The 26,423-nt window shown below is 52.4% G+C and overlaps 1 protein-coding gene across 10 annotated transcripts in view; it reads right to left on the bottom strand.

Moving 5' to 3' along the window:
- Positions 1–26,423, bottom strand: part of DAB2IP (DAB2 interacting protein) — a 187,654-nt gene that overhangs the window by 85,446 nt on the left and 75,785 nt on the right. For 8 of the 10 annotated variants that reach the window (XM_036107800.2, XM_078061718.1, XM_036107805.2 and 5 more), the window contains exon 2: positions 15,192–15,295. The exons of 1 other annotated variant lie outside the window; for it this stretch is intronic. In XM_036107800.2, the coding sequence (XP_035963693.1) occupies positions 15,192–15,295 (104 nt within the window). Of the gene's footprint in view, positions 1–15,076; positions 15,296–26,423 lie in introns of those variants that run through there. One more of the 10 variants, XM_036107807.2, reaches the window with a different exon arrangement.

Genomic DNA, 26,423 nt, shown 5'->3' with positions numbered 1-26,423 from the left:
TTCCCTACTCTGCCCAGGCTCACAGCTTGCTTACTGACCTCTTTCATGGGGTGGAGGGCCGAGGTTGGCTTTTCACCCAGCCCTGGCCTGGCTGAAGGGAGAGGGGCCTTTTCTCCTTTCCCTTCATGAGCAGGTCCAGGGACACGATTTCTGGAGGAGGCTACATCTCCAAACTCAAGAAGCATCTTCAAGTCAGAAAATCTCATTCTAAACCCGAGTCAACCTTAGTGAGAGGCAGTGGGCAAATCATGTCCCTTCTTTCAGGAAAGCAGGGTCCTTGAGGCCCACTTTCTAGGACTGCTGTGGAGTGGAGCTGGTTCTGAGCCCTGGTTTGCCTGTCCCCTGCTCCCTGTTCTCAGCCACTGGCCCGCTCCGAGCCTCAGTGTCCCTATCTCTAAAATAGACTAGTGATGGTACCTACTTTATAGGGTTGTGGGAAGGATCAAATGAGGCAGGCTATCACCGGTAAAATAGTAAGGATTCAGCCACTACACTCCATAGTTGCAGCTTTATTATTATGACTACTGATGTTGGCGGGAGAGCAACCACCGATTTTTGCCCTGAGAAGGGACATGACCACCACGGGCGGGAGTCTATCTGGGCTCTCCCAGGAGCCTGAAGGCTGTCTCGCAGCAGGGACAGGCTGGTGTCATGCCTAGTGGATGAATGAACACGCTTGCAAAATGATCCCGGAGCCATGGAATGTCATCCCGTTTGGTAGTTTCGAACGCTTTTAAACAAGCACTTTTTTCTAAACCAACCTCACAGAGACTCCCAATGTACAAAGTGTGTGAGCTGGGGGCGGCCAGGGCTGCTCAGGGGGAGGCCTCAGCTTTCATTCACTAGAGCAGGGACTGAAAGCTCAGCGAGCAGCCAGTGCACTCCGTGAGGACAGAGCCCGCCAGATGGGGTGTGCGGCCTCTACGGTCCCCTGTGCCCAAGGCTGCTGCCTGCGGGACTGGGTGGGAACAGCTGTGTCACCTCTGCCCCTCTCTGTGACGGCCGGCTGCCCATTCCAGCTGATCCACACGGCTCCCCTGGGCTTCCATCCATGCCACCGACCAAAGTGCAGGGCAGTCCCCAGTGGAGGAGAGAGAGGCCTGTGGGTCTCTGGAGGGAAGGACCCAAGTTCTCAGCAGCTCCCTTACCCCTTTCCAGCCACTATGCCACCATCCTGACATCTGGCCCTAACCCTACTCACCCCTTCCTCAGGATGTTCTGAGAAACTTTCTCAAGGGCCATAGAGAATTCCAGAACATGATTTGTTCATTCACCCATTTCAGTCAATTCCAAGTGATGTCAATGAGGAGAGATGACCAGTTGTGGAGCCCCTGCTCTATGGGGTCACTGCCCATGGCACTCACCGGGCCCCTCCCAAGCCCTAGGAGGGAGGCCCAGGAGGGTCCAATGCCTGTTATTGGGAATGCAGGGAGGATGTGTGCTGCAGAATACAGAATGTTTGGGGTTTTCAGAGGCTCAGAGAAGTTAAGCCACTTGCTGAAAGTGGCAGAGCTCTTAGGTGGCCAAGCTGGGGGGGTTCTAGCCCCTGGGGTGGGCAGGGTGGGGGCCCTCTCCCTATGTGCCCGCATATAGGCCCCAAAGGCCAGACTGGGAACCAAGAGCTCAGCCCCAACCTCCCGGGACCACAGGCCAGACCAGAGGAGAGAAGGGGAGTGCCCTCTCTCCCTGACCACAGGTCAGGGCCTGGCCGCTCCGGGTGGGGACACCTTGCCCAGGCCCAGCCTCCCACATGCCTCATGCATGAGTCACCTAGGCAGCACCTAGGGGACGACAGGTTTGCATTCCAGCGCCACTACTTGGGCACCCAGAAGCAGCATGTCACCACTGGTCTCGGAGCCATGTTCAAACCTGAGTGTGAAGCATGGGACACTGTGCCTGGCACATAGTAGGTGCTCTGTCCCCAAGGGTGACTCCCTTCCCCCAACTCCATCATCTGTTTGGCGCTGCATCCGCCATCCTGTCTCCATCGCCTTCTCCCCTTCCAACACCCAGACCAGTGAGCAGGCCTGACCTGCCTTTGACTCCCACTGAGACCTTGCTCAGGATGGAGGCAGAACCCAGTGGGCTCTCCCCCAGCCCAGGCCCCGCTCCTCCTCCAGCGGCCGTCTCTAAGGCCTGCACCCAAACAGCCTTCAAGGAAGGAAGCTGTTTTAACAGGTGCGTCTCTCAGGACCTTTCTGCAGCTTTGCACGAATGCCAAAATCACACCTAAAAACACAAGAAAGGGAGGGGAAGACCCCATCTAGATGGTTCCACCTCCCTCAGCCCCAGGAGAGGAGATTGGCTGGGCACACTGGCTGGCAGGCAGTCCCAACAGCTCAGCAGGCTCAGGCTCCGGCTCCGGGAAGAGGTCCTGCTTCCAGAGTCACAGGGAGAGCTGAGAGGGCCCAGATCGGGCAGCCAGGCCAGAGCCCACATGGTACAGACAATGCCCCCGAGGCCCAGGGGGGCAGGGCGCTTGCCCAGAGTCACTGAGTGAAGCAGTGGCAGAAGCACGGCAGAACCTAGGTGCCCTGTCTCCTCACCCAGTGCTCTCTGCAGCACCCCAGACTTCAAGAACCTCTCAGGCTCCCCACATTTCCTCTTTCCAGGCCTCGGTCTTCCCTTCTGTATCATAAGGGCTGGGTTGGGTGATCACCAAGCTCCATTCCAGCACTGACACCTGGTGATTCTAAAGAGCTGAAGCTATGGGGCGCCTGGGTGGCTCAGTCGGTTAAGCGTCTGCCTTCAGCTCAGGTCATGATCCCGGGGTCCTAAAATGCAGCCCCACATTGGGCTCCCTCCCTGCTCAGTGGGGAGGCTGCTTCTCCCTCTCTCCCGCCCCTGCTCATGTTCTCTCTCTCTCTTTTTCAAATAAATAAATAAAATAAAAATAAAATAATAATTAATTAATTAAAAAGCTGAAGCTAGAGCAGCTGCCTTCCACAGCTGGGCTCTCCAGTGCCAGCAATTTCTCTGGCTTTGCCCAAGTCCTTCAGATGCACGGTTCCTCCTGCCCTCCCTTCCCTGTTCCTGGGGCTCTGCCCTCAGCAAGCTGCCGGGCTTCTCTGACCTCCTGCCCTGGGAGGTATGGACCCCTCAAAGAGGGTCCCAGCTGGAGAATGACTCACTAATGGTGGAAGGTCAGACATCGTGACAGGGGTGAGAGGGGAGGCATTTTAAGCCAGGATTAAGTCAGTGCCTTCCTGGCAGCCACCTATTTGAAGGCCACTCTATGCCCACATAACCCTCCGCAATTGCCTGCTCTTTTGAACGTAAGACCTCCACACTCCAGCATACCGGGAGAAGGCAGCCAGACTACTTGGGCCACACAAAAAAGAACCAATTCACGAGCCATGAGAACCAGCAGGGGGCCGGACCTTGGCACACAAGGGTCACTCTTGCATTAAACACTCATTGGTTAACCATACTTAAACACATTCCCATGGAGAAATGCACACAGCCAGAAACACACACAAATTCAAGGACATGCATGCATACAAAGACACCGAAGGGGGGGTGTGCCCACAAAGGAATGCATGGGTAAACATACAAGTCTCCTCACCACCACCACACACAGATACACACACATAAACATACGAGCACATTGACTAGCACACATACAGATACACACATACAGGCGTGAAACATGCAAATAAAGATATGCTGAAAAAAGCTCACAAATACACATACATGCTCAGCTGTCACCAGGTACACACAGAATGACACACAGGCCAAACACCAGCCCGTGTGTGTTCATGTTCACAACCACAGCAGGAAGGGAAAGTGGCCCAGAGAGCCCCGTTCAAAGAGCTAGGAGCCCAAATCTCGGATCCAAGGGAAGAAAATGCTGTTGCTACCATAGTTCCCCTGATCTGTGTGCAGGACCTTACTTTGTACCAGAATCTCAGGACATCCTATTTGCTTCTCTCACACCCTGAAAATTGGCCTTCCCAGCTCCCTGAACATGTGGTTTTTTGGGAGTCTTGCAGCCTGGCAATTGTTCTTCAGGGCCCCACCCCTATCCAGAGCTAGAGACCCCTGCCCCAAACATTTCTCCTTCTGCCATCATCATACCTAAAACTCTACCTAGGTCCCAGGATTACCTCAATCTCTAGGAATGCGCAGGTAAAATGCAAATACTTTTCATCCCCCCTCCCCCAAGACGCATGGTAGAAAAGGGTTCCACCACTTAGTGGCTATGGGCCCAAGGCCGGTGACCTAACCATCCGAGTCTGTTTCAATTTCTGTAGGAGGAAGACAACAGCAGCCACCTCAAGGTTGTTGTAACAAGTCAATGAGATCATGCATGTAAAGAACTTAGCCCATTTCCCGGCACGCGGTAAACGTTAGCTACTATCATCATCATGGTCATTGTCATGGTTTTTATTGCTTGGACTTTGACCACCAGGGGCCAGCCCTGCCCTTAGCCAGAAGGAAACAGAGGGCAGGAGTTTACCAAAGCAAACTGTGTAACCCAAATCCCCTTTGATGGGGAAGACAGCTGGTCAAGGCTCATTCAGGGTGTATTCCTTGAGCCTTGCCATGTACTGAGTCCTGGAAGGGACTTTCTGCCCTCAAGGATCCCATAGTCCAGCTGGAGAGGTGGTGCTGGCCCTTCCTAGACACTCCCAGGAGTCTCTTTGCTGCTTTGCTATCTCCAGTCTTGCCTCCCTTTCCTTGTCCACTCTCCACGGGCATCCAGAAGGGTCCTTGATAAAGCAGATCAGATCCTGCCCTAACCAGCTCCACCCCCTTCCACAGCTCCTGGGGCTTAGGGATAGATGCCTAGATCCTTGGTAAGGCCCCTAAGGCCTCTCATGATCCATCCCCTGAGCTCCAACCCCCTTGTCTTCAGTGGGACTTTCGGAATTACCAGCCCCTCCTGCCATAGGGCCTTGGCACAGGCTGTTCCCACAGCCTGGAAAAGAGGCCTCCTTTGCCCAGGGGATCCTGCACACCCTTCAGTCTCTCCTCATAGTCTCTCCTCAGGGGCCTACCAGATGCCCTGGGATTAGGCCAAGTCACTCTGCAGACTTATCACAGTTGTAATTATACATGTGTTTATTTCATGCCTCCCTCCCTCACAGGATTGTGGGGGCCATAGTGGCCTGGGTTCCCAGTGCAGGACGCCTGGCAGGTATTCCTAAATACTTCCTGAATTAATTAACAAATATTTATGATACGAAAGAAAAAGGAGAAAGTTGAGAATATGCTCTGGGAGGTTTTTTAAGGGATTCTACTTGTAGTCAATCTGGGTGGGCTTGCTGGAGGAGGCAGCTTTTGAGAGTCTAACAGAAACATTGAAAGTGAGGCAGTGGGGGATCTTGCTAAGATTATCTGGGGTAGGGAAGCCACATATGAGAATTCCAGGCAGAATCACAGCACAGGCAATGGTGCAGAGGTAGGAAAGCCGTAAGTCTGGCTGCCTCAGAGGCCCATGGAGTGATCACAGGTCCCTCTGACCTCCAGTTACACACCACCACCTGAGCCCAGGCTGATAACATGGGGCATAACCCCCCCCCCCACACACACACACACACAGTGCAGAGGACACCCAGGTCAAGAGGTCCCCTAAGGAAGTCTAAGAGGAAGGAGGAAGGGGGCATCCAGTTGGGAAGAGGATAAGCACGTGCAGGTATGAGGAGGGAATGAGGACAAGAGAGGACCTCCTGACACGTAACAGTGCCCAGGACTGAGTGGCATCAGTGAACAGAAATCAGACACACATTTCTGAGGTCTCAGGAAGGGATGTGATAACCCAGAGCAGCCTGGGAGTGACTCACTGCCCCATAAATCCTCCGGCTAGCCGACACTTGCCTTAGCATAATCAGCCTGTCCCAGAGGTCTGGACAGCTACACACCCTTCATCAGCTCTTTAAGCCCTTGGCCAGCTCTGACCTCGGGGTGGGGAGTCCAGCACCGAGGGCCGCCTGGCTGCAGGGAGGCTGACTCCATCAGGGAGCCTCACCCCTGCAGCAGGATCTCCACTTTCTCCCTCTGCCTCCCTCCAGGCCCTGCCTGAGGTCCCAGCACCAGGCCAGTCTTCCTAGGGTGACTCACTGACGTCGGTGCTTAGGCCCTGGGTCCTATGCTCCGTACGCTCGCTCTGCAGGAGTGAACACTCTCAGCAGAGGCCGCCTGGCAGAGTGGTGAGAAAACCATGTTCAGAGTCAAGAAATGTGAGTCCAAAACCCAGCTCTGCTATTAATAATAATGAGGACTGTTCCAGTATGCTAATAAGAGTAAACCAGATGTACTTATTCAGCCCTGTCTAAGCTTCAGGCGCTGTGTTAGAGATTTACAGGACTTACCTCGTTTAATTCTCACAATCCGACGTGCAGATGAGAGAATGGAGGCTCAGAGAGGTCAAGCAACTTTCACAGGGTCACACAGCTAGGAAGTGGCAGAGCTGGGGTCAATCCAGATAGTCTGTGCCAGAGCCGAAGCTCTTCCATAATCCCATTACCACACTGTAAGGCTCTAAGCAGGCATCTTAGCCTCTCTGTGACTCACTTTCCCCATCTGTACAACGAGGGGATTGGTCTAGTTGAGGTCTAAATCCTTCCCAGTGTGGGCATGCTATCTTTCCCCTCCCTGGTGACCCACGTGCAGGTGACAACAAATGGGAGGGATCTTCTGGACAGCACAGCCTTCAGGAAGGAAGGGTGTTAGTGGTGGGGACTCCAGCTCTGTGCTGGAAAGTGAGATCCTCCCCGCCCAGCCCCCAAGCACCCAGCTGGCCTGGAGTAGCCCCTGAGCAGCAAGGCAGGGAAGAGGTGCTATCCTGTTTCTCCCTGCACCAAGAGCCACCAAGGAGCACCAGGACCCCAGGGTGCCCCAGCCCCAGGGACAAGTAAATGTTATACTGGGAGGGAGAGGTGAGAGGCGGGTGGCAGCCCCATAAATCCACCTGAGTGAGCAATGCTTTTTAAAGCCCTTTTCACTACAGGATACAAAACGCACCGTTTTGGGAGAGGATTTTATAGGCTATTTCTCCTCCTGGGTGATTTACCATCTGCAGGCCTGGCTCACCTGGGAGTCCTGCCCCTGAGGGATCATGGGAACCCATGGGGTAGAGTCAAGGTCAATTTTACAACAAGGGCCGGTGTCCTTGCCAGGGCTCTGTGGTGGTCTGGGTGACTTGTCCTGAGCTCTCTTCCCAAGATGGTTGGCCACTTGGCCCCAGAGACACCAAGTGGGGCTCTCAGAAGCCAGAAGATCTCTGCTCCCCTCCCCTCCCCACCCAGCACTCACTCATGGAATTCATTCCGTGCCTCTGTCTCTCTCATCCACATTCACTGCACAAGCCCATCCAGGTGCCCACCATAAATGAGGCCCCGTCTCAATGCCCAGGGTTCAGATAAATCAGAAACAGTCACTGCCCTTGAGAAAGTCACCGTCTGGTAGATGGTTAAATCACAGTCTGTGGCCTAGGGGAGGGGATGCCTGCTGGAGTGAGGGGAGCGCGGAGGAGGGAAGGAGCTCTCAAGGCAGGGAAATGGGGAGGATAGGACCAGCCTGTAGGAAGGAGGACCCTGAGGCTGGGACAGGCCTGGGGGCACCGGTGGCAGGGGCTGGATAACCCACCCCCCCGCCCCACCCCCCCGCAACCATCTAAGATGCTGGAGCAGGGCAGGGTAACAATCATGGCTTGTTTTAGGCATTCTTTAAGCAACTCCACAGGAAAAGTAACTCATCCCAATGCAGGGCCTTGTATCAGAAACAGATGTCATGCTGCCACCTCCAAAGAGGGCCTCCTGGCTTTGGAAACAATTCCCACCCGAAGACTCAGAGATAATTATGTCTATAATCCAACCCAAATGCCACTTGATGTGACAGACGCAATTGCTTCATTTTCCTACCATGAGGGGGTGGGGAAGTGAAGGCATCTGAGCCCTGCCCCCCACATCCAGTCTCCTGCCCCCCCACCCAGAAGAGAGCCTGCAGGGACCACGGGATGGGGTGGGACGAGGGGAGCAGTTCCCTTCCAAGCCAGGAGTGTCTGCCCTGCACAAACACCTCTTGACCCTCGGGGGCCACGCGGGCTGGATGCAGGGCCAAGACCAGATGAGGCAGGGAGATGGGGAGGCCCAGGTTCCAATGCCAGCTCTATCCCCAGTTGGCTCTGTGACCTGGGACAATGCACCTCCCCTCTCTGGGCCTCAGTGTTCTCTTCTACAAAATGGAGAGAATAGCAGCATGGTGGGCAGAGCCCGGGCTGGTGCTGTGGGCCGGGCTCTGCAAGAATTTCAACACTGTACAAATGGCCAGGGGCTGGCAGAGCCGGGATGTGAACCCACGTCAGTGGGACTTGCAGCCCAGGCTCTGACCACCACCCCATCTCTACCAGAAGACCAGCCTTGCTCTCTTCCAAATTCCTGGCAAGGATGGAACAAGACACCTGCAAACCGTCAGAGAATGGCCATGATGGAGTGTCTACTGGTCAGCCCGGCGGCCCTCGGGGTGGCCGGCCTCAGCCTGTGCCTCTCCTCCTGCTGGAAAGCTGCGTTGGCCCCAGGCCTTGCCCCACTCCAATGTCCCTAATTAGGGTCCTCTTTCCTGGGTCCCCCAGCTCTCTGGCCAACCCGGGTCCAGTCAGCTCAGCCACCAGTGGCAGGCCCAGCTGTCCATAGGCGCTCCTTGATTTGAGTTCTCCCCTCCACCCAGTGGTGAGCTTTGCGGCTAGTAGTTTAGCTCAGCTGGGGCCCTGTGGCCCTGGGGGGCACACAAACCCCTGGGACTTCCAACTCTCCTCTGGGAGTGGCTGTCCAGGCGGCCACTCGCTGCCCTCTGCTGCCCCCAACTGGTGGGAGACAGCCCTGTGCAGACACCTGCCGCTCCCTCCATCTGTACTCACCACCTGGGAACTTGGTCTCTCGCCCCTTAGGAATCACTTTACCCACCTCCACCTCCTGCTGCCAGGGCTGAGCCCTAGAAGCTCTGTCAAAGGCAATGTCGCATTGGGGCAGCAGATGATGGGTGAGGAGGGAGGTGTCTGTCTGATTACCTGAGGGTTTGGGGGAAGGTGTCGGGTAGGAGTGAGCCCCACCCACCAGAATGGGGGACAGGCGGTGAACATTGGCTGAATGCTTCCCCTGTGCCAGGCACTGGGCCCTCACAGCCACTCCGTGAGTAAGGGGCTCCTGTGCTCATTTACAGATGGGGAAAGAGAGGCTCAGAGTCAGGCAATGATTGCATCCATTTATTAATGGGGCCGGCAGCCTCTGAGCCCTACCAAATACCACAGCCTGTCCGCAGTCCCAGGCCTGACCTCAGGTTCAGGAGGTTCCAAAGAGCCCCCTGTCCCACCCACATCCCTGACCCGAAGAGCATCCTGGTCCACCCTGGCTGCCCTGGTCAGCTCCTGCACCTGGGTTGTCTGTGACAATGTCCCCATCTCTTGCATTCCCGCTGCAGGAAAGGAGCCTCTCCCTGCAGAAGGTGAGCACACACACCAAAATGATAGTAATTTTCCTTTTGGGTTTGAACAGTTTAATAACAATTAGGCTCCATGAATGGCAGGGGCGGAGGAAGGCTCTCTCCACCACCCTCTCTTCTGGGGAACATTGTCAGACACCGGGCTGGGAGACTCCAGCTCACAGGGCTCGACTGAGCCAGGTATTGTGAGGAGGGGCTTGGGGCGCCCATCTGTGGGACCCCGATCCAGGGTCCAGCACCACTGCCTTGTCACAGTCAACCATGGCTGCATGGCTTGACCTCCCCACGTCGGCTTGGGGGCCACAGACCTAGACGTGTCCCACGTGAATGCACATCCGAGGTGGGCCAAGGGCAGCCCGGAGCGGGGGAGTGCACCCCGACAGGAATTCCAGGCAAGCCTCCCCTCTCTGGGCCTTCGCTGTACCACGTGTGCAGTGACAGCATCGGCTCATCTGATCTGTGAGCCTGACCAGCTTTTCTGTCCACCACCCCAGTGCCTAACTGGAGCGGCCCGAGCTGAGAAGGGGCACTAGTGCAACAGGCAGCCCAGGAGAGGGCAGCGTGCTGACGAGTGGGCAGGAGCCACGGATGCCCTTTCCCTTCAGCCTCTCCTCCCAGGAAACCGACCAGATGGAGGCGGGGAGAAGGTCTCGACTGCAGGGAAGAGAGAGGGCCGGAGCAAGCCAAGCGTGAGGAGCCCTGAATCGGGGGAATGGAGAGACCTGGGCTCAATCCCAGGCTCTGTCCCAGACGTGCTGTGTGACGTGGGGAAAGGACCCTACCCTCTCTGAGCTTCAGTCCTTCCCGTGTCCAGGGAAGACTTCATGATCATTTCCAACAGCCCTCAAGGGTGGTGTGGAGGGGGACCCTCACAGGCCTGCATATAGGCAGGACAGGTAGACAGCTGAAATCTGGGGAAGGTGCAGAGAGAGAAGCTGCAGGAGCGGGAAGAGGGGCAAGTAGCTGGGAAATCCTGAAGTCCACATCCCAGAGATCTGCTGGCTCCACTCTCACCCAGCATCCCCGGCGGCTCCTGGGTCCCACAGGGGAAAATCCAGAGCCTTCACCCACTCACTTTCCTCTGCAGCCACCCCCCACTTCATGCCTCCAACTCACCAACACTCTAACCCCATGGGGCCATTGGCTTGTTCCGATTGGCTTCTGTCGCCCCCAACTGGAATACTCTTTTCCCATTGTTCCCAACAAACTCCTACACATCCCTCAAAACTCAGCCCCTCTGAGCCTCTTCTAGGAATTCTTCCCTGCCCTTCCTAGCCAACGGGGACTGCCCCTTGTTCTGGGTGCCCACTGCACCCCAGCCACGCCTCCAGCACAGCTCCAGGACCAGCGAGGGTGCGCACAAATAAGCATCCAGTAAAAGCGGGTAATTGAAAGGAACTAAGACCCCCTTCTAGAAGCATCGGCAATCAACCCGGTACTGAGTTTATCTGCAGCTTCCACCAACCCCCTGGGCCTTCCCCTCCCTGACACTTCTCCTTCTCCATCTTGCAAAAAATAGCCCTGAGACCTAATTTCAGCTAAACCTTCAAACACGATTCTCCACTTTCAACTTCCCGAGGAGGAATCAATTGGCTGTCAAGTTTCCCAGAGCCTCTGCCACCTCCCACACCCCAGGCCTGCCAGCTCTCCTCAAGGTCGATGGGAGGGGGTGGGGGCAGAGGAGGGAGAGGGGAAGGACCCAGCCTACACCAGGGGCGGTTGGGTCTGGGGAAGGTGGTAGGCTGAGGGGACCTGTGGGGAGGGCAGGATTGTCATCACTACCTTCCCCCCAAATCAAACCATGAATTCCCAACATGGAGTGGCAGGTGACAGGGGGCAGCATGCTGCTGTGCTAAGGGTTCCTTGGCTTTGGGAAGGGAGATGGGCCCATGCAGCGCCTCTGGACCCAGCCTGACAGTCTGTGCAGACACAGGGCCCCTAGCTTGCTGCCTGCCTGCCCTCTCTGTCCCTCTCTCCCTTCCAGGATTCCCTATTGATACAGAGAAGACAGATCTGGGTTTGAGTCTTGGCCTCATCATCTCTTTAAAGCCTGACAGCTGAAGGCCAGAGATGGGCAGGAGGTCCATCTGGTCACCTGCTTCCAGTTTCCTTCCCCATCCTACCCTCATCCAGGGTCCTCCACAACTTTCAGGGCACACACCAGCCTGCTAGCACCGTGTGGTCCTAGTGGCCCACTCCCAGCTGGATGGTGAGCTTGCACAAGTCCAGCCCCTCCCAGGCTCTAGTCTTCATGGAGGAGGTAAAGAGGTAAGTCCTAGACAATACAACATGTTGCTTCTTCACTAAACTACACGGTTGCAAAGGGGCACTTCCGTAAGAGGTGGTGACATCCTGTCACCCGAGTTTCAGGTGGCAGTGAAGACACCAGTTATTCAAGTATATCCTGTGCTGTCTCCCCTGTCTCCCCCAGGCAAAACCATGTTCCTGAGTTCCCTCGGGGGGATGCACAGAAGAGTAGTCAGCCACGTGCGTGAGGATGTGGCTTATGCGAGTGCATGTGAGCAAGCATAAGCGGGGCCGGGGGAGAGGGTGTGCTTTTTGTCCTTCACAGGGTCTGGGTGCAAGTGTGTCCCCAACACCCAAGACCCACCCTCCCCCAAACACCCTGTCCTCTGCTCTCCACCCTGACCCTCCCTAGATCTGTACTGTTCTAAAGCCAAAAAGGGAAACACAATTCCAAGGACAGCGGTGGATTTTCTATATCAAGTGTCTACCCTGGGTCAGACCTGGGCCTATATGCGCCAGGACTCCCGAACATCCACTATAGTCCTTCAAGGAAGGGTGGACATTCCCTACTTTACTGATAAGGACACAAAGCTCACCGAGTGACTAATGAGGTCACACAGGTCATGGAAGAGCCAGGATTTGAACCCAGATCCCTACCTCTGAGCTCTCCAGCACTTCCGAACTCTGAGCACCAGCCCAGGAAACAAACTCACACCCCTTGGGGCGCCTGGGTGGCTCAGTCAGTTAAGCGTCCGACTCTTGATTTTGGCTCAGGTCATGATCTCAGGGTCGTGGGACTGAGCCCCACGTCAGGCTCTGCACTCAGCGTGAAGTCTGCCTGAAATTCTCTCTCCCTCTGCCCCTCCCCCTGCTCACGTGCATGCTCTCTCTAAATAAATAAATAAATCTTAAAAAAAAAGAAAAGAAAAGAAATTCACATCCCTTTCCTTAACCACTGCACACAGAAAAGGACCAAGGTGCCCCGAGAAGGACACAATACGCGAGTGTCTAACAGTCCTGGCATCCAGGCCTGGCTCCATCACTCCGGAGCCATGTGACACCGGGCGAATGACTTCATGACCTCACGTCCCTCAGCCTCAGTTCCCTCATCTGTGCAATGGAGCAACTCGTGGTACCTCCCCTCGGGGTCGCTGTGAGAAGTGGGGAAAATGACAAGGGAACACGCCTTCCAGCCTGCAGAGCCCGGCCATGCAGTGGGGGCCCCTGAGTCCTGGCGCCTGAGGGCCCAGAAGGCTGGGGCTGGCTCTGCCCCACGCATGGTTTCCGCACCAGGACACGGGAAGGGAAGACGCCAAGCCTAGCCAGCAAGTGACAGCCACAACAAGGTGTGCTGATACCTTTAACGAGCAGCAAAAGAAGGGGGAACAGGGAAAAAGCCACACTGAGAGGCTCCGGGAGGGCAACGGGGGGCAACAGCTCTCCTCCTCACAGCCAGGAGCGCACGCTCACACTCTGACGTCAGACGGGCTGGGTCTCAATCTTGGCTCCACCATTTATTGGCCCTTGGATCTTGGCTGAGTGACTTCCCCTCTCTGAGCCTCCATTTTCTTGACTGTGAAATGGGGTGATCAAAGCTTCAGGGCTGTCTTGAGGATTAAAAAAGATCACCAATGTGAGACCGGAAGCACAGGCAGGTGGCTACCTTATTATGAGTCATTGTTCCCTAAGGCCCCTGAAGGCTCAGCCCCAGTGGCAGGTCTCAGCCTCAGCTGCAGTTGACTGGAGTCGGGGTCACCCAGGGGTCAGTGCCTTGGCTCTCCCTGCAGGCTGAGACCCTCTCCCAGGGGCCCCCGCCACACCCGGGGGAGGGACCCTGAACCCACTCTCAGCCTGGGCTTCCCTTTCCTCCTCGCTGCCCAAGGCTGATTCAGAGCCTGAAGCTCCCAACCACCACTTGGGGGAGCCTGTTAAAATGCAGATATCCAGGTTCTGCCCCTGGCCCCCTGCTCTGAGATCTTGAGGGGGCCTAAGAATGTCTTTTGCAAGCATTTTTATGACACACAGACAGGTGGGAGAATCAGTTGCCCTGGGGAAAGACCAATCCCTTAGCCTGGCACCTGAGGCTCCCCCTGACCCAGACTCAGCCCAGCTTCCCAGCTTCACCCCCTACCCTGTCCTCCATACCCCTCAACTCCAGTCCCACCGAGCATTTTGCTGTTCCACAAACACACCAATTTCTCGCGTGCCTCTGTGCCTTTGCAGCTGTTCTTCCCCCTACCTGGAACTCCCTCTCTCACTGTCCCTGGAACTCCCTCTCTCACTGTCCCTGACTACCCAATTTCTACTGACCCTTCAAGACCCAGCTCAAAAGTCAGCCTCTGGGGGGAAGAGCTGGTCACTCCTAGCTCACCCAGAGCCCTGATATCGCACTCATGGGGACAGCCAGGCCTGTGCCCTCTCTGTTCCCTCTACCCAAAACCCTCTTCCCCCTGCTCCCCATAGGGCTGGCTCCTCATCCGTTGGGCCTCAGCACAAATATCACCTCTCGACCACACCACCTCCAGGAAGCCCTCCTGGTTTTCTCTATCACAGCAGCCTGCTTTTCTTCACAGCACATAATCTGAACATCAGAATGTGAGCCCATAAGTTCAGGGGCTTTGTCTAGCTGGTGCTCTGGTGGCCAGCTTCTCCCACTCAGCCCCAGTCCCAAGAAAGAATGGGACACAGCTGGCCATAAAAACTACTGAATGGATGGATGCAAACGTCCATCTCCGCTATAGACCATGAGCTCCCAGGGGAAGAGACCGTGGCTACTACTTCTCCCTGTCTACTAATTCTCCATGCCTCCAGTGGCTCACAGAGCTCCGGACCGAGAAGCACATGGTAACATGCTGGATGGGGAAGAAAAGGGATGCCAAACTGTGCGTGCTTGGCAAGGACACAGAGAGTCAGATGTTAAGGGTCACCGCATTCTGTCTCCGTAAAGTTGTTTAGGTTTGTAAGAAAAAGGTGTATGCCAGTGGGACCACGAAAATCAACAGCTAAAGTATATATGCCGTGTTTTGTCAATTCCAAGACATCATCAATTTTAAGATACAGCAATTCTTTTATGTGTCTCCAAGAGAGAAAAAAAAAAAAACATAGCAATTAAATCATGACACACCACAGGCTGTAACATGAGAGATATTAACGTGTAAAAATAAAAACGGTGCCATCCTAAGAGTTGAGGAAGCGCGGTGTGCGTGTGCGCACGTGGGCTGTGTTTATCTGGCCTCGCACTAGACTCTCTCTCCCCCAGCCAGCTTGCTCCAGGCCCCATGGCTGCAGGGCTGGCTGTCCTGTTTCTGCCCCCTCCCTCACAGGATGGGACCCCCACGTGGCCCCCAGGCTGAGCCACCGAGAGGGGAGCAGCTGAGCGATTGGATACCTAGAACGAGGGAGGCTGGATGCTCTCCCGGTCCGTGAGGCTCCAGGAAGGGGGCCCGCGGGGTCACAGAGCAGCACCCCTGGCCAGGTAGCGATGGTGACGCAGAGATAGTTACCGTGACCCGGAACGGAGTAGCGGCTGAGGGCTCCATGCTGGGGCTCTTCTCTGACAGGCTGCCGGGCAGACTGCGCCGGGAGCCTGGCCTTTCCTGGGGCGACTCTGTCAACAGAGGGAGAGAGAGCTCGGTGAGGACGGGCAATCGAGGCCACTCAGTCCGGCCCTCCTGTCATGCCCATCCTGGCCAGGACAGCAGACAACTGGTCCCCATAAAATAGTACAGTCCCCATGGAAAACAGTTTGGCGGTTCCCCCAGAAAGTGAAAGACAGAATTACCGCATGACCCAGCAATTCCACTCCTGGGTATATACCCCAAAACCTTGAAAACAGGGACACAGACACATACACAGACTTGTATGCAAATGTGTAAGGCAGCATTATTCCTAACAGCCAGAAGGTGGAAGCAAGCCAAGTGTCCATCCACAGATGAAAGGATGCATGCAGTGTGGGAGAGCCATACAACGGAATGTGGTTCCATCACAAAAAGGAACAAAAGTTCCGATACACGCTGCAATGTGGACGAACCTGGAAAACACGCTGAGCAACAAAAGCCAGACACAAATATTGTATGAATCCACTTACATGAAACACCTAGAATCGGCGAATTCACAGAGATGGAAAGCAGACTGGAGGTAACCAGGGGCTGAGGGCGGGCGGGATGGAGAGGGTATGGCTTAATGATAGGAGTTTCTGTTTGGAGTGATGGGAAAGAGTGGGAAACAGTGGTGATGGTCAGACAACACATAACATACAGCACATAAATATACTCAATGCCATTAAATTATACGCTTAAAAATGATGCAAATGGCAAATTTTATGTAATATGTATATATACACCCCAATTTTTAAAAAGATTTTATTTATTTATTTGAGAGGGAGCGAGAGCACCGAGGGAGAGTGAGAGGGAGAAGTAGACTCCCCACTGAGCAGAGAGCCGGACGCAGGGCGCAATCCCAGGACCCCGAGATCAGGACCGGAGCTGAAGGCAGATGCCCAACTGACTGAGCCACCCAGGCATCCCACCCCAATTAAAAAAAAAAAGGGTGTCCTAAAACCTGTACTTCAAGTCATATATCTTGTGACATAATGAGCTCCCTGTTACTGGAGGTATACAAGTAGTCCCTTCAAACATGAGAATCTGTGATCTCCGGGTTCTAATTCGGACCTTCTTTTCCAGAGGCCTTAAACTTGATGGAAGTGCAAGGACTGGCTGTTTCCAGGATCAAGCGTAGCAGCCCGCTGGTTATTCTGTGTAGCCATGGGGGGCCCAGTGCACCACAGCGTCCCACAGTTCAAGAGAAGCTGGAAATCTGAGTTTTTTAAAATATGAAATATTCTGATTTTTAAATGGTGACAGCTCATTTAAAACTCATGGCCATGATCTGAGCATGTCTGTTCAGAACCTCCCAGGTCAGTGCAAGCTGGTCGCTTTCCCAGCTGTTCCCTCACACCATGCTCGCCATGTTCAGCACCGGGTGCCTCTTTTCCAGGGCTCTGGCTGGGACCCCCCACAGAGGTCTCTGGGCCCAATGCCATCCTGCAGGCCCTGGAGGAGACGCTTGGCGACCCCTCTGTCCCCCGCTGTTGGCCCCCTTCTGGCTCCTACAGCGACAGCCTGGCCAAGCCTCCTATCAAAGTTCTCACGTGGGGGGTGCTCAGGAAAGGCCTGTTGGTTCGCAAGGAAGAAAAAGGATAGGGCAGAGATTTCCCTGGTATGCGTGCACACACAGGCGTAGTCAGGCGCATGCCCAGCAAACACACGTACACTTCCACATCTGTGCGTGTACGCACACAGACTCATCCCCAGGGACACGTCCGTGTGAGGACAGGTGGATGTGTGCACGTGCACAGGACAGATGACCAGGAGCAGGCTTTCCCAGAAGGCAGAAGGGGCTACTGGGGACAATGTCTACCCCTTCCAGTCCATTCCTTCATTGCAGCCAGATTGAACAGGGGTCTTCAGACGCGTGGAAGGCCAGAGCTGAGCCTGTCACCCCCCCAGGACGGGCTCCAGTACAGCAGGAAAGCCACGGGGGTGGGCCTGGGCATGGCTGACCACCAGGCAGACCTAAGGCAGGGGTTGATACCAGGTCTGGATGTGCACTAGCCAGCCCTGGGCCACCTCCTCCAGAAAAGTTTCCTCCACTCGGCTCCTCCTCAGCCCAGTGACCGCGATCTCTGAGGGTCTCAGTGCCTTGCTTGTGGTGCTTCCTGCTGAGAACCTTCCACCCTCCTCCTCCACGGTCCCTGCTAGTCACACTCTAGGAGACACCCGCTCTTTCTGGAGGTTTCCCTAGGAAATCTCTTCTTGTGCTCCCCAGTCTACTTTCACCTCTCTCCCCAACCCCCGGCACCCCACCCCCATCACCTCCACCTGGGTGTCCACCATAACCACTGTGTCCTACCCACGTGTGAGGCACTGTGCTCAGCCTCCAGAAGCCCTTCAAGAACTTCCCTCCCTCCCCCAGCACACACACACACACACACACACACACACACACACACACACAGAGCTCCATCAGCCCTTCCTGGGCAGGTGGGCCATCATGGCTTCAAGCAAGACACATGGAGTCACCTGTAGGGCATGGGGAGCCCAGCAAGGCTGCCTCTCTTCTGAGACCAAGACTGATACTCCCCCCAACCTGTGCAGAATACCTCCTCTTGCCTCCTAGGTCTGAGCCAGGAGGCTCTCGGGGGTTGCTTGATCCAACCACCCATTTTACAGATGAGGAAACTGAGAGGAGAGGAAAGGAACTTGTCCATCAGCCGCTAACCCAATAGGTCTAGAGCAAAGACACTCTCAGGTGCTCCCAAAATAGCCTTAAACTTCAATCCAGAAGCCCTGGCCATGCCCCATCCCTGTAGAAGGCAGAAAGGCAGCAAGGGGGCTACAGGGCAGGAAAGGATAGGAGTCGGCTCTCCCTCCTGCATAGAGTGGCCAGTTCTTCTCCCTGACCTCTGGAGCCTCCCGGCCAATGCCCAGCACAGGGCCCTGCCCTCCAGAGGAAACTGAACGGGAACCTTTGGACTTTTCCAGGTAGCTTCTACTGGCCCCGGCTCTATTCTCCACTCTTCTCCACCCTGCCTTCTGTTCCAGTGGGCTGACCTGTGTGGCCCCCACCAACCGAGCTTCTGGGCGCCCCAGCTTCCATGGGGTTAGGCCAGCGCAGGGGTGGCGGGGGGAACTGGTGCAGAGATCAGGGGAGGGAGAGTCGCCCAGGCTGGCTGCCTCCCTCCCTCCTTCCACTGACAGTCCCAGCTACTATCAAGATGAGCCTGTCTCCTGAGCCCTGGCCCACCTCCCCTCCCTAAGCCTCAGTAGATCATCCCTGGTTGTCACTAGCTCTGGGGTCCTGCACTCCTCCTCATGATTCCCCACACCCGCCCACACCTCAAATCATCCTAGCCTAAGTCCCATCTGCTTCCTGTGGGACCCTGACTGATCCACCAGGCAGGATCCCAGCTGCCCAAGACCCAGCCCCTCCTCCACGGAGGGGGAGGGACGGGGGCGGGGTGGGGGCAGGCCAGGAAAGAAGCCGTGTGGTGCTCATGGTCCTCAGGGCAGGGTCCGGGCCGGATCGGGCTCTCTCCCCATCCGACACCCCAAATGGCTTTCCCAAGCCTGCCACAGGCTCAAAACACAAAGTTAACAACAACCTCGTGAATCACTGAGTTCTGAGCCAGCATCTCTCTACCTTCTCTTCATTACCATTTCCCCTGGAGAGGGGTCTTTTTAGACATTTTTTCCCTAGTTCCCCCCCATAAAACTTTAATACCACGTACCCAGTAGCTTATCTTTATGACCTGTACATATATTGGGCTTCATACAAAGAAAGAGTGAGGATTTTTTTTGCACCCTCCCTTCCAAGAACCAATTTTTTTCGCCCACTTGGAGCACTATCACGCCCACTGAGAAGGAAAGTTCTGGACCCATTCATATAGAATCCCCACATGACAACTTGGACAGCTGTGGTGAGCTCCATTTTCCAGATGAGGAGACTGAGTTCTCAGAGGCAAAAATGACTTCCTCTAAAGTTCCGCCCGGTAGGAAGTAAGAGTGCATGCCGAAGCTCCTTAAACTGCCCCCCCCAAACCCCCACTGAGGACCTCACAGAAGGCTGAGGGTGCCTGGAGCCTGGGGCAGGGGGAGGAACGCAAGGCGGGCACTAGGAGACGGATTCAACCTGGCCTCTGCTGCGTGACTCCAGGCCAGCTCCTGATTTATCAGCAAGCCAAGGAGTCAGGGGGTTAGAGCAGTGACTGTCTCAATCCTCAACTACCAAAACAAAAGCAAAGACAAAAAAACAAACCCTCTTTATTTTACAGAGGCAAAGAATATGGAAAGTTGACCGCCTCCCCCCCATCCTCATTCTGCCTGCAGGGATTTAGCCTGAGTCCTTGACAAAAACCCAGATGCCTATGCCCTTTGATTTAGCAGTGCTTTTTTTCTAATTTGGGGAAGCAGACACTGGGAGGCTCAGGCCCTGTGCTCCCCAAAGGTCTAAGCAACACAGCTGGGTAAGTGACCTAACACTGTGCAGCATGAAGCTGGCATCCCTAGCCTTGGAGCACTGATCCAGGAGTCTCCCCTCAGCTCAGACTCCTTCTGTGACCTCCACATGACCTCGGGGCTCCCAACCTGCAAAACTAGGCCACAGGACGAGCCGATCCTGGATCCCCTTTCCACCACGAGGTCAAAAGAGTCTCCATTTTCCCAGGAACGCCAGGCTGTCTTCCCACTCCTGGAAGCCACAGCCAGAGAAATGCATTTTAACCTTGATGTGTTTGCAAAAAAATAAATAAAATAAAATCGGTTTCATTCAAATGCTGCTGGCTTGGTTGCCATGGATACCACCTAATCATGAAGGATGACTGTTACTTGTTCCCATGGAAACACGGAGGCCTGAGGAACATCCTGTAATTTCAGACAAGACACCAAATTTCAGTTGTCAGGTTGCACTGCCCAGATCTTAATGCTTAAAAACAGGGAAAGGCAGCAACCTCTAATATTGGTGTCAGGAGAAAAGAAGTCAGCACGAGTATAGAAAAAGGAGACAGGAGACAGGGGTGTATGTGTGTGCTGGACCTCAACGGTGACCAGGAAAATGCAAATTAAAACTACCAGATACCATCTCACACCGTTCAGATAGGCAAAAATAAAGAAGAACAGTGACCCCGAATGTTGACAGGGATGTAGGGGACTCTTTCATCACTGCTGGTGGAGTAGAAGGGTCTGAAGAACAATTAGATCAGAGCTAGTGGAAACCGATACACACGCACGCGCTCTGGGACCAGAACGCCCTCCCCCCCCACGTCCAGTCTAGAACACTGCTTCATCCTTGCACATGGAGATCTGCACAAAGATGTCTCCTGCCACACTGTTTGTAGTAGCAAAATGTTGGGAGCAGCCTGGATGTCCCCCAGTAGGGGAATGGGTGACCCCACCCCGGCACCCCGGGGCAGTCATTTGGCAGAATACAATACAGCAAGGAAGAGGGTATGATTTCGGGGACTCTGTTCACATGGCACACAATGACGCTAAGAAGGACCCGATTCTATAAGATCCACATGAAGCATACACAGAAACAAGACGTTGAGTGAAAAAAGTACGTTGCCCAAGGAAATGGGGTGCGATCCCCTTACACACATTTTTGTACCAATGTTCGTAACATGCGTAATAGCCAAAAACCAGAAATAATCAAAACGTCCTTCAATAGGTGAATGGTGAAACTGTGGTCCATCCACCACAGTGTGTGAGGCTGAATAACGCCCCCCAAAGAAGTCCACACTTCTTCCTAATTCCCAGCACCTGTGAATTGTTACATTACACAGAGACTCTGTGGACAGGATCAAGGTTAAGGAGATGGAAGTTTATCCTGCATTATCTGGGGGAAAACAGTCTTAAATGCAGAAGAGGAAGCAGAAGGATGCAATGACGGAAGAGGCAGGAGACATTCTAAGCATGAAAGGAATGATAGAAGAAGAGATCACAAACCAAGAAATGTGGGTGACTTCTATCTTGAAACTGGGAACACCCTTCCGCTGACAGCCAGCAAGAAAACGGGACCTCAGCTCTACAACCACATGGAACTGAGTTCAGCCAATGAAATGGATTTTTCCCTAGAGCCTTCCGAGAAAAGAACTCAACCCGCTAACACCTCAATTTTAGTCCTGCAAGCCCATGACCCATGGCAGACTTCCGACCTACAGAACTGTAAGATGGCAGATCTGTGTTGTTTGAGCTGCTATGTTTTTTTTGTTTATTTATTTATTTTTTTAAGTACACTCTACACTCAACGTGGGGCTTGAACTCACGACCCTGAGATCAAGAGTCATATGCTCTTCTGACTGAGCCAATCAGGTAGCCCTAAGCTGCTAAATTTTCATTTGTTGTGGCAATAAAAGGAAACAACATACATACCATGAAATGCTACACAACAATAAAAAAAAGAATGCACTATTGATAGATTTCCACAAATTTCCACAACTGGGGTGGATCTCAAGGGCATTATGTGGGGGAGGGGGGGTAGCCAATATCAAAGGGCCACATAGAGTATGATTCCATTCATACGGCATTCTTAAAGTAGCAAAGTCCTAGAGATGGAAAAGAGATTAGCAGTTGCCAGGGCTTGGGGATGGTGGGGGGCAGGCAGGTGGGTACAGCTATAAAGGGGCAGTACGAGAGCTCTTCGTGGTGATACAATAGTCTTGTGTCTTGATTGTGGTGGTGGTTACACAAATGTACACATGTGATTAAAATGGCACAGAACTGGGGCGCCTGGGTGGCTCAGTCAGTTAAGTGTCTGACGCTTGGTTTCGGCTCAGGTCATGATCTCAGGGTCATGGGATCGATCCCCACCTGGGCTCCATGCTCAGCACAGAGTCGGCTTGTCCCTCTCTCTCTCCATATACATAAAATAAATAAATAACATCTTTTTAAAAACGGCACACAATTATACATATACATGGTACCAGTTTGCAGAAAAGAGTGGATGAAAGCAGCCCCTGGCATCCAGAATCCAACCTGGCATTCACAGCCGTGCCATGTTATTCCCCTTTTGGACATAAAGAATCTTCTAGGGTACCAGCCTCAGACAAGTTTACCAAGATAAAGTGAGACAAAACAAGGCCATTTCATAATTTTGTCTAAGCAACAGACAAAAGCCAAGTCACTGAGCCACCCACAAAATACCAAACACCCTCCTACCTTGGCTACAATGACTGACTGCTTCTTCCTTACAACGACCGCTTTATCTTCATGCTTGTCTCCCCTCCCTGAAGATACATTTGGAGATACCCCATCATAAAATTGCCCCGCTTTCTGACAGCAGCCAAGCTAGAGTGAACCCCACTTCCTTAGACATCCCCCAAAGCACTCCATCAAAGCCCAAATCCTATAGCAGGTTTTTTTCTACCATATTCGGACTGAGATGTCCTGTGGTTCCCAGTGGTGTATGTTCTCCCTCGCTGGCGTAACAAAAAATAAATCCAACTTGTCTAACTAGGCACGCTCCCAGGGGGTTTCTGGCTGGAGGGCATCGATGCTGGAGGATACTGTGCTATAGTCACGTGAGACATAACTATCAGGGAAACCAGTGAAGGGTACACGGAAGCCTCCCTGTACTCTTTTTGCAACTGCTTATATATCTGTGATGATTTCAAAATGGAAAGTCAATAAATTGCCTATTTGAAATACATGGAATCATATCTGTGTGTAAATAATTGAGATTTTCCATCCCAAGAAACTAACTGCAGAAATGTATTGGTATCCAGTGTTACCTAATAGAGAGAGGAGCTAGCGATCCAGAGGTAAGAGGCACAGAAATATGAACCTCACCGCACAGGCTTACCCTAGACTCTTCAGGCTGAAGTACATTTGTTGTCTGTGTGATTAATCTGATACGAGGTTTTACCTTCTGTTTGTGTGTGTGTGTGCACAAACTCATATAGAAAAAAGGCATAAACCGTTCTCGAAACATTATCATCAGAGGTTCTCTCTGAAGAAGGGGATGGGCTATGGGTGGAAACAGATGACTGCATCATTAGCTGAATGAAGAATAATTCAGACTTCCAAAAACTAACAGTAAAATTAAAACATAAAAAGTGGTATGATGATTCAGTACGAACTGTGAATGAAGAATAATTCAGACTTCCAAAAACTAACAGTAAAATTAAAACATAAAAAGTGGTATGATGATTCAGTACGAACTGCCCCCCTGAACACATAGGAAAGGAAGAGAAAAACACAATCAGAAAACAAAACCAATAAATCAGAAACAGCGGTCCAAATGACCAGACAGCTACAGAGAGTGGCTCAGGAAGAGTCCAAAAAGTGGACCTAGGAACAAACCAGTGGGTGAGGGAATACGGCTCCCCATCCTGGAGTGCCAAAAGACTGGTGCCCACCCCCCCACCCCCCTCCACGGGAGTGGCCAGGTAAACAGCAGGAAGAGCCAAAGGTAAAATCACCATGGCAACAGGCCATGGAATCTTCACATTGTTAGAACTTTCCAGACGCAGCAGTCCAACTATGATGGCTCTGTGTCTATCTTTGTGTGCGTTAATGAAGCACATCCGTACTGTTATTATCTGCTTGTAACAGTGAGCTAAATAAAGAGTGAGTTTGCCAAAATATTGCACTGATAAGTTGGTAGGTCTCCCGCCTCCCATTGCGCACTTTTTCCAGTTCAGTTTTTGGTCACCTGTCTTTGGGAGAAGGAGGACAGGTGTTCCTCAGAGATTACTAAGCCTTACCCACCTGCAGTAGGCAGAAAAATGGGCCCCAGAGAGCCCACATCTCGATCCCTAGAACCTCTGAATATGTCACCTGTGTGGTAAAAAGGGACTCTGCAGACGAGATTAAGTCAAGAATCCTGAGATGGGGAGTTTACCTTGGATTACCTGGTGGGCCTGATGTAATCCCAAGCAGAAGGAGACAGGAGGAGGGTCAGAGAAGGCAGAGCTGGTGCCGTGGTGAAGGGAGCAAGGGGGGGCGGGGGGCGGGGGGCATGGGTCAAAGACTTCTAGAACCTGGCAAAGGCCAGGAGACTGACTCTCCCCTAGAGCCTCTAAGAGGAATACTGTCCTGCCGACACCTTGATTCTAGCGCCCAGGGACACTGCTTTCAGACTTCCGACCTCCAGAACTGTAAGATAATAAATCTGTGTTGTGTTAAGACACTGAATTTATGGTCATTTGTTACAGTAGCAACAGGAAACCAATACAGCCACTGATAAAAGCACAACTTACTCTAATTACATTAAAGTGAAGATAGAGGGATAGCGCCGTCAGATCGTTGGCCGATTTAGGACAGCGGACACTCAAGGTCTCCCATCTCTCGCTTACAGCTGCTTTAAAAAAGGAGACGACCTTCCTTCTAGAGAGACAATATTCTTCACCATATATAATGTAAGCCTCTTTCTTTCTCCACAATGCACTTGTTATCAAATGACACACGTGATAACCACAAGAGTATAGGGTACGTTTGCTGGTTATTTTGCAATATAACTTAGAGATGTTTTCACATCTGTGCCTGGAGAACATTTCATCTTTTCGTACTCAGCACTCTGTGTATTTATCCTCAGTATAGATACTATTTACATCAATCATACGTCTCTAGGGTATATAAGTTCTAATGATAGCACTCCAGAGGGAACCATGATTATCCAAACCTAAATATTCTGATGTATTATTAGATTCATCCTATTTTTTCATTTCATTCAGAAAATATAAGCTATTTCTTTTTTCTCCAAAATTCAACCTCAGAACCTAATGTTCTACACTTTTGTTTAAAAACTGTATTATTAAATTAGTACATGGCTATATAACAGCCTTCATTTTTTTCCTCAACAAATTAAAATGGGCATAAAGCTTTAAGTGTGTATATATTGATTTTTACATATAACTTGAAAACTCCCTTTACCTTTCTGTACTCGACAACTTGGAATTCAAATTCTAAATGATCTCCCAGCTTCTAACTTAATGGTTTAATGATAAAGCAAACTGAATTTCAGTTCTTTGTGTAATTTTTAGCCTGTGAAACAGCTGACCCCCTAGATTGTATATCATACCCTATAAGGGACATGAAGCTGTAATTTGGAAAAACAACAGAGCGATCATTTATGTTCTAGAACAGACCATCTGTGACCGCTCTAGGAACTTGGGGGGAAAGGGGACCAATGGAGACATGAAGCTCCTGCTACCTGTTGTGCAGAATCCTTTGTCTCTGACCCTGGGGTCTCCTATATTCTGCCCATGAAACTACCAGGCTAGGCTCTTAATTTGCAAGTAGGGTAACATTGCCACCCTGCATGGTAATTAACAAAGAGCATCAGAACTACTTAGGAATACATTTAATAAAAGAGGTACAAGACTGGGGCACCTGGGTGGCTCAGTAGGTTAAGCGGCTGTCTTTGGCTCAGGTCATGATTCCGGCGTCCTGGGATTGAGCCCCGCTTTGGGCTCTCTGCTCAGCGAGAGCCTGCTTCTCCCTCTCCCTCTGCCTGCCGCTCTGCCTACTTGTGCTCTCTCTCTGTGTCTCTCTGTCAAATAAATAAATAAAATCTTAAAAAAAAAAAAAAAGAGGTACAAGACTAATAACTAAAAATATATCACTGAGAGACTTTGTAAAAAATCTAAATAAATGAAGAGATACACCATGTTCAAGGATTGGGAAGACTCGGTGTTGTTAAGATGGATTTCTCCCAAACCCACCTACAGATTCAATGTGATCCCAATCAAAATCCTAGCAGGCTTTCTGAAGACAATGACAAGCTCAATTGTAAATTTAGGTGGCAAAGCAAAGGACCGAGAAGAGCCAAACAACCCAGAGTAAGAAGAAACAGGTTGGGAGACTTACATTACTTGGTTTCAAGGCATAGTTTATAGTCTCGAAACAGAGCTAAAGTAATCAAGACAGCATGGTATTAGCATTAGGACACAGATCAATGGAAGAGAAGAGCATGCAGAAACAGACCACACATAGATGGTCAATTGATTTTTGGAAAAAAAGTGCAAAGGTAAATTGATGGTGTGAAAGATAGTTTTTTCAACAAATAGCACTAGAACTGGATATCTGTATGTAATAAAAACGGACCGTCAGGAAATGTAGAGAAACAGATCTGGGGATGGTGACTGTGGGGGTGTGGGGAAGGGAAGGAGTCCTAAAGCCATGGAACTGTGATAACCCGTTGTCTCTCAAATGGAATTGGGATCAGAATTCAAGTTGTCG

This window comes from Halichoerus grypus, chromosome 14 (assembly GCF_964656455.1).
Source record: "Halichoerus grypus chromosome 14, mHalGry1.hap1.1, whole genome shotgun sequence".
Taxonomy (NCBI): domain Eukaryota; kingdom Metazoa; phylum Chordata; class Mammalia; order Carnivora; family Phocidae; genus Halichoerus; species Halichoerus grypus.
Note: the sequence above shows the minus strand (reverse complement) of the source record. Positions and strands in the feature narration are given on the sequence as shown.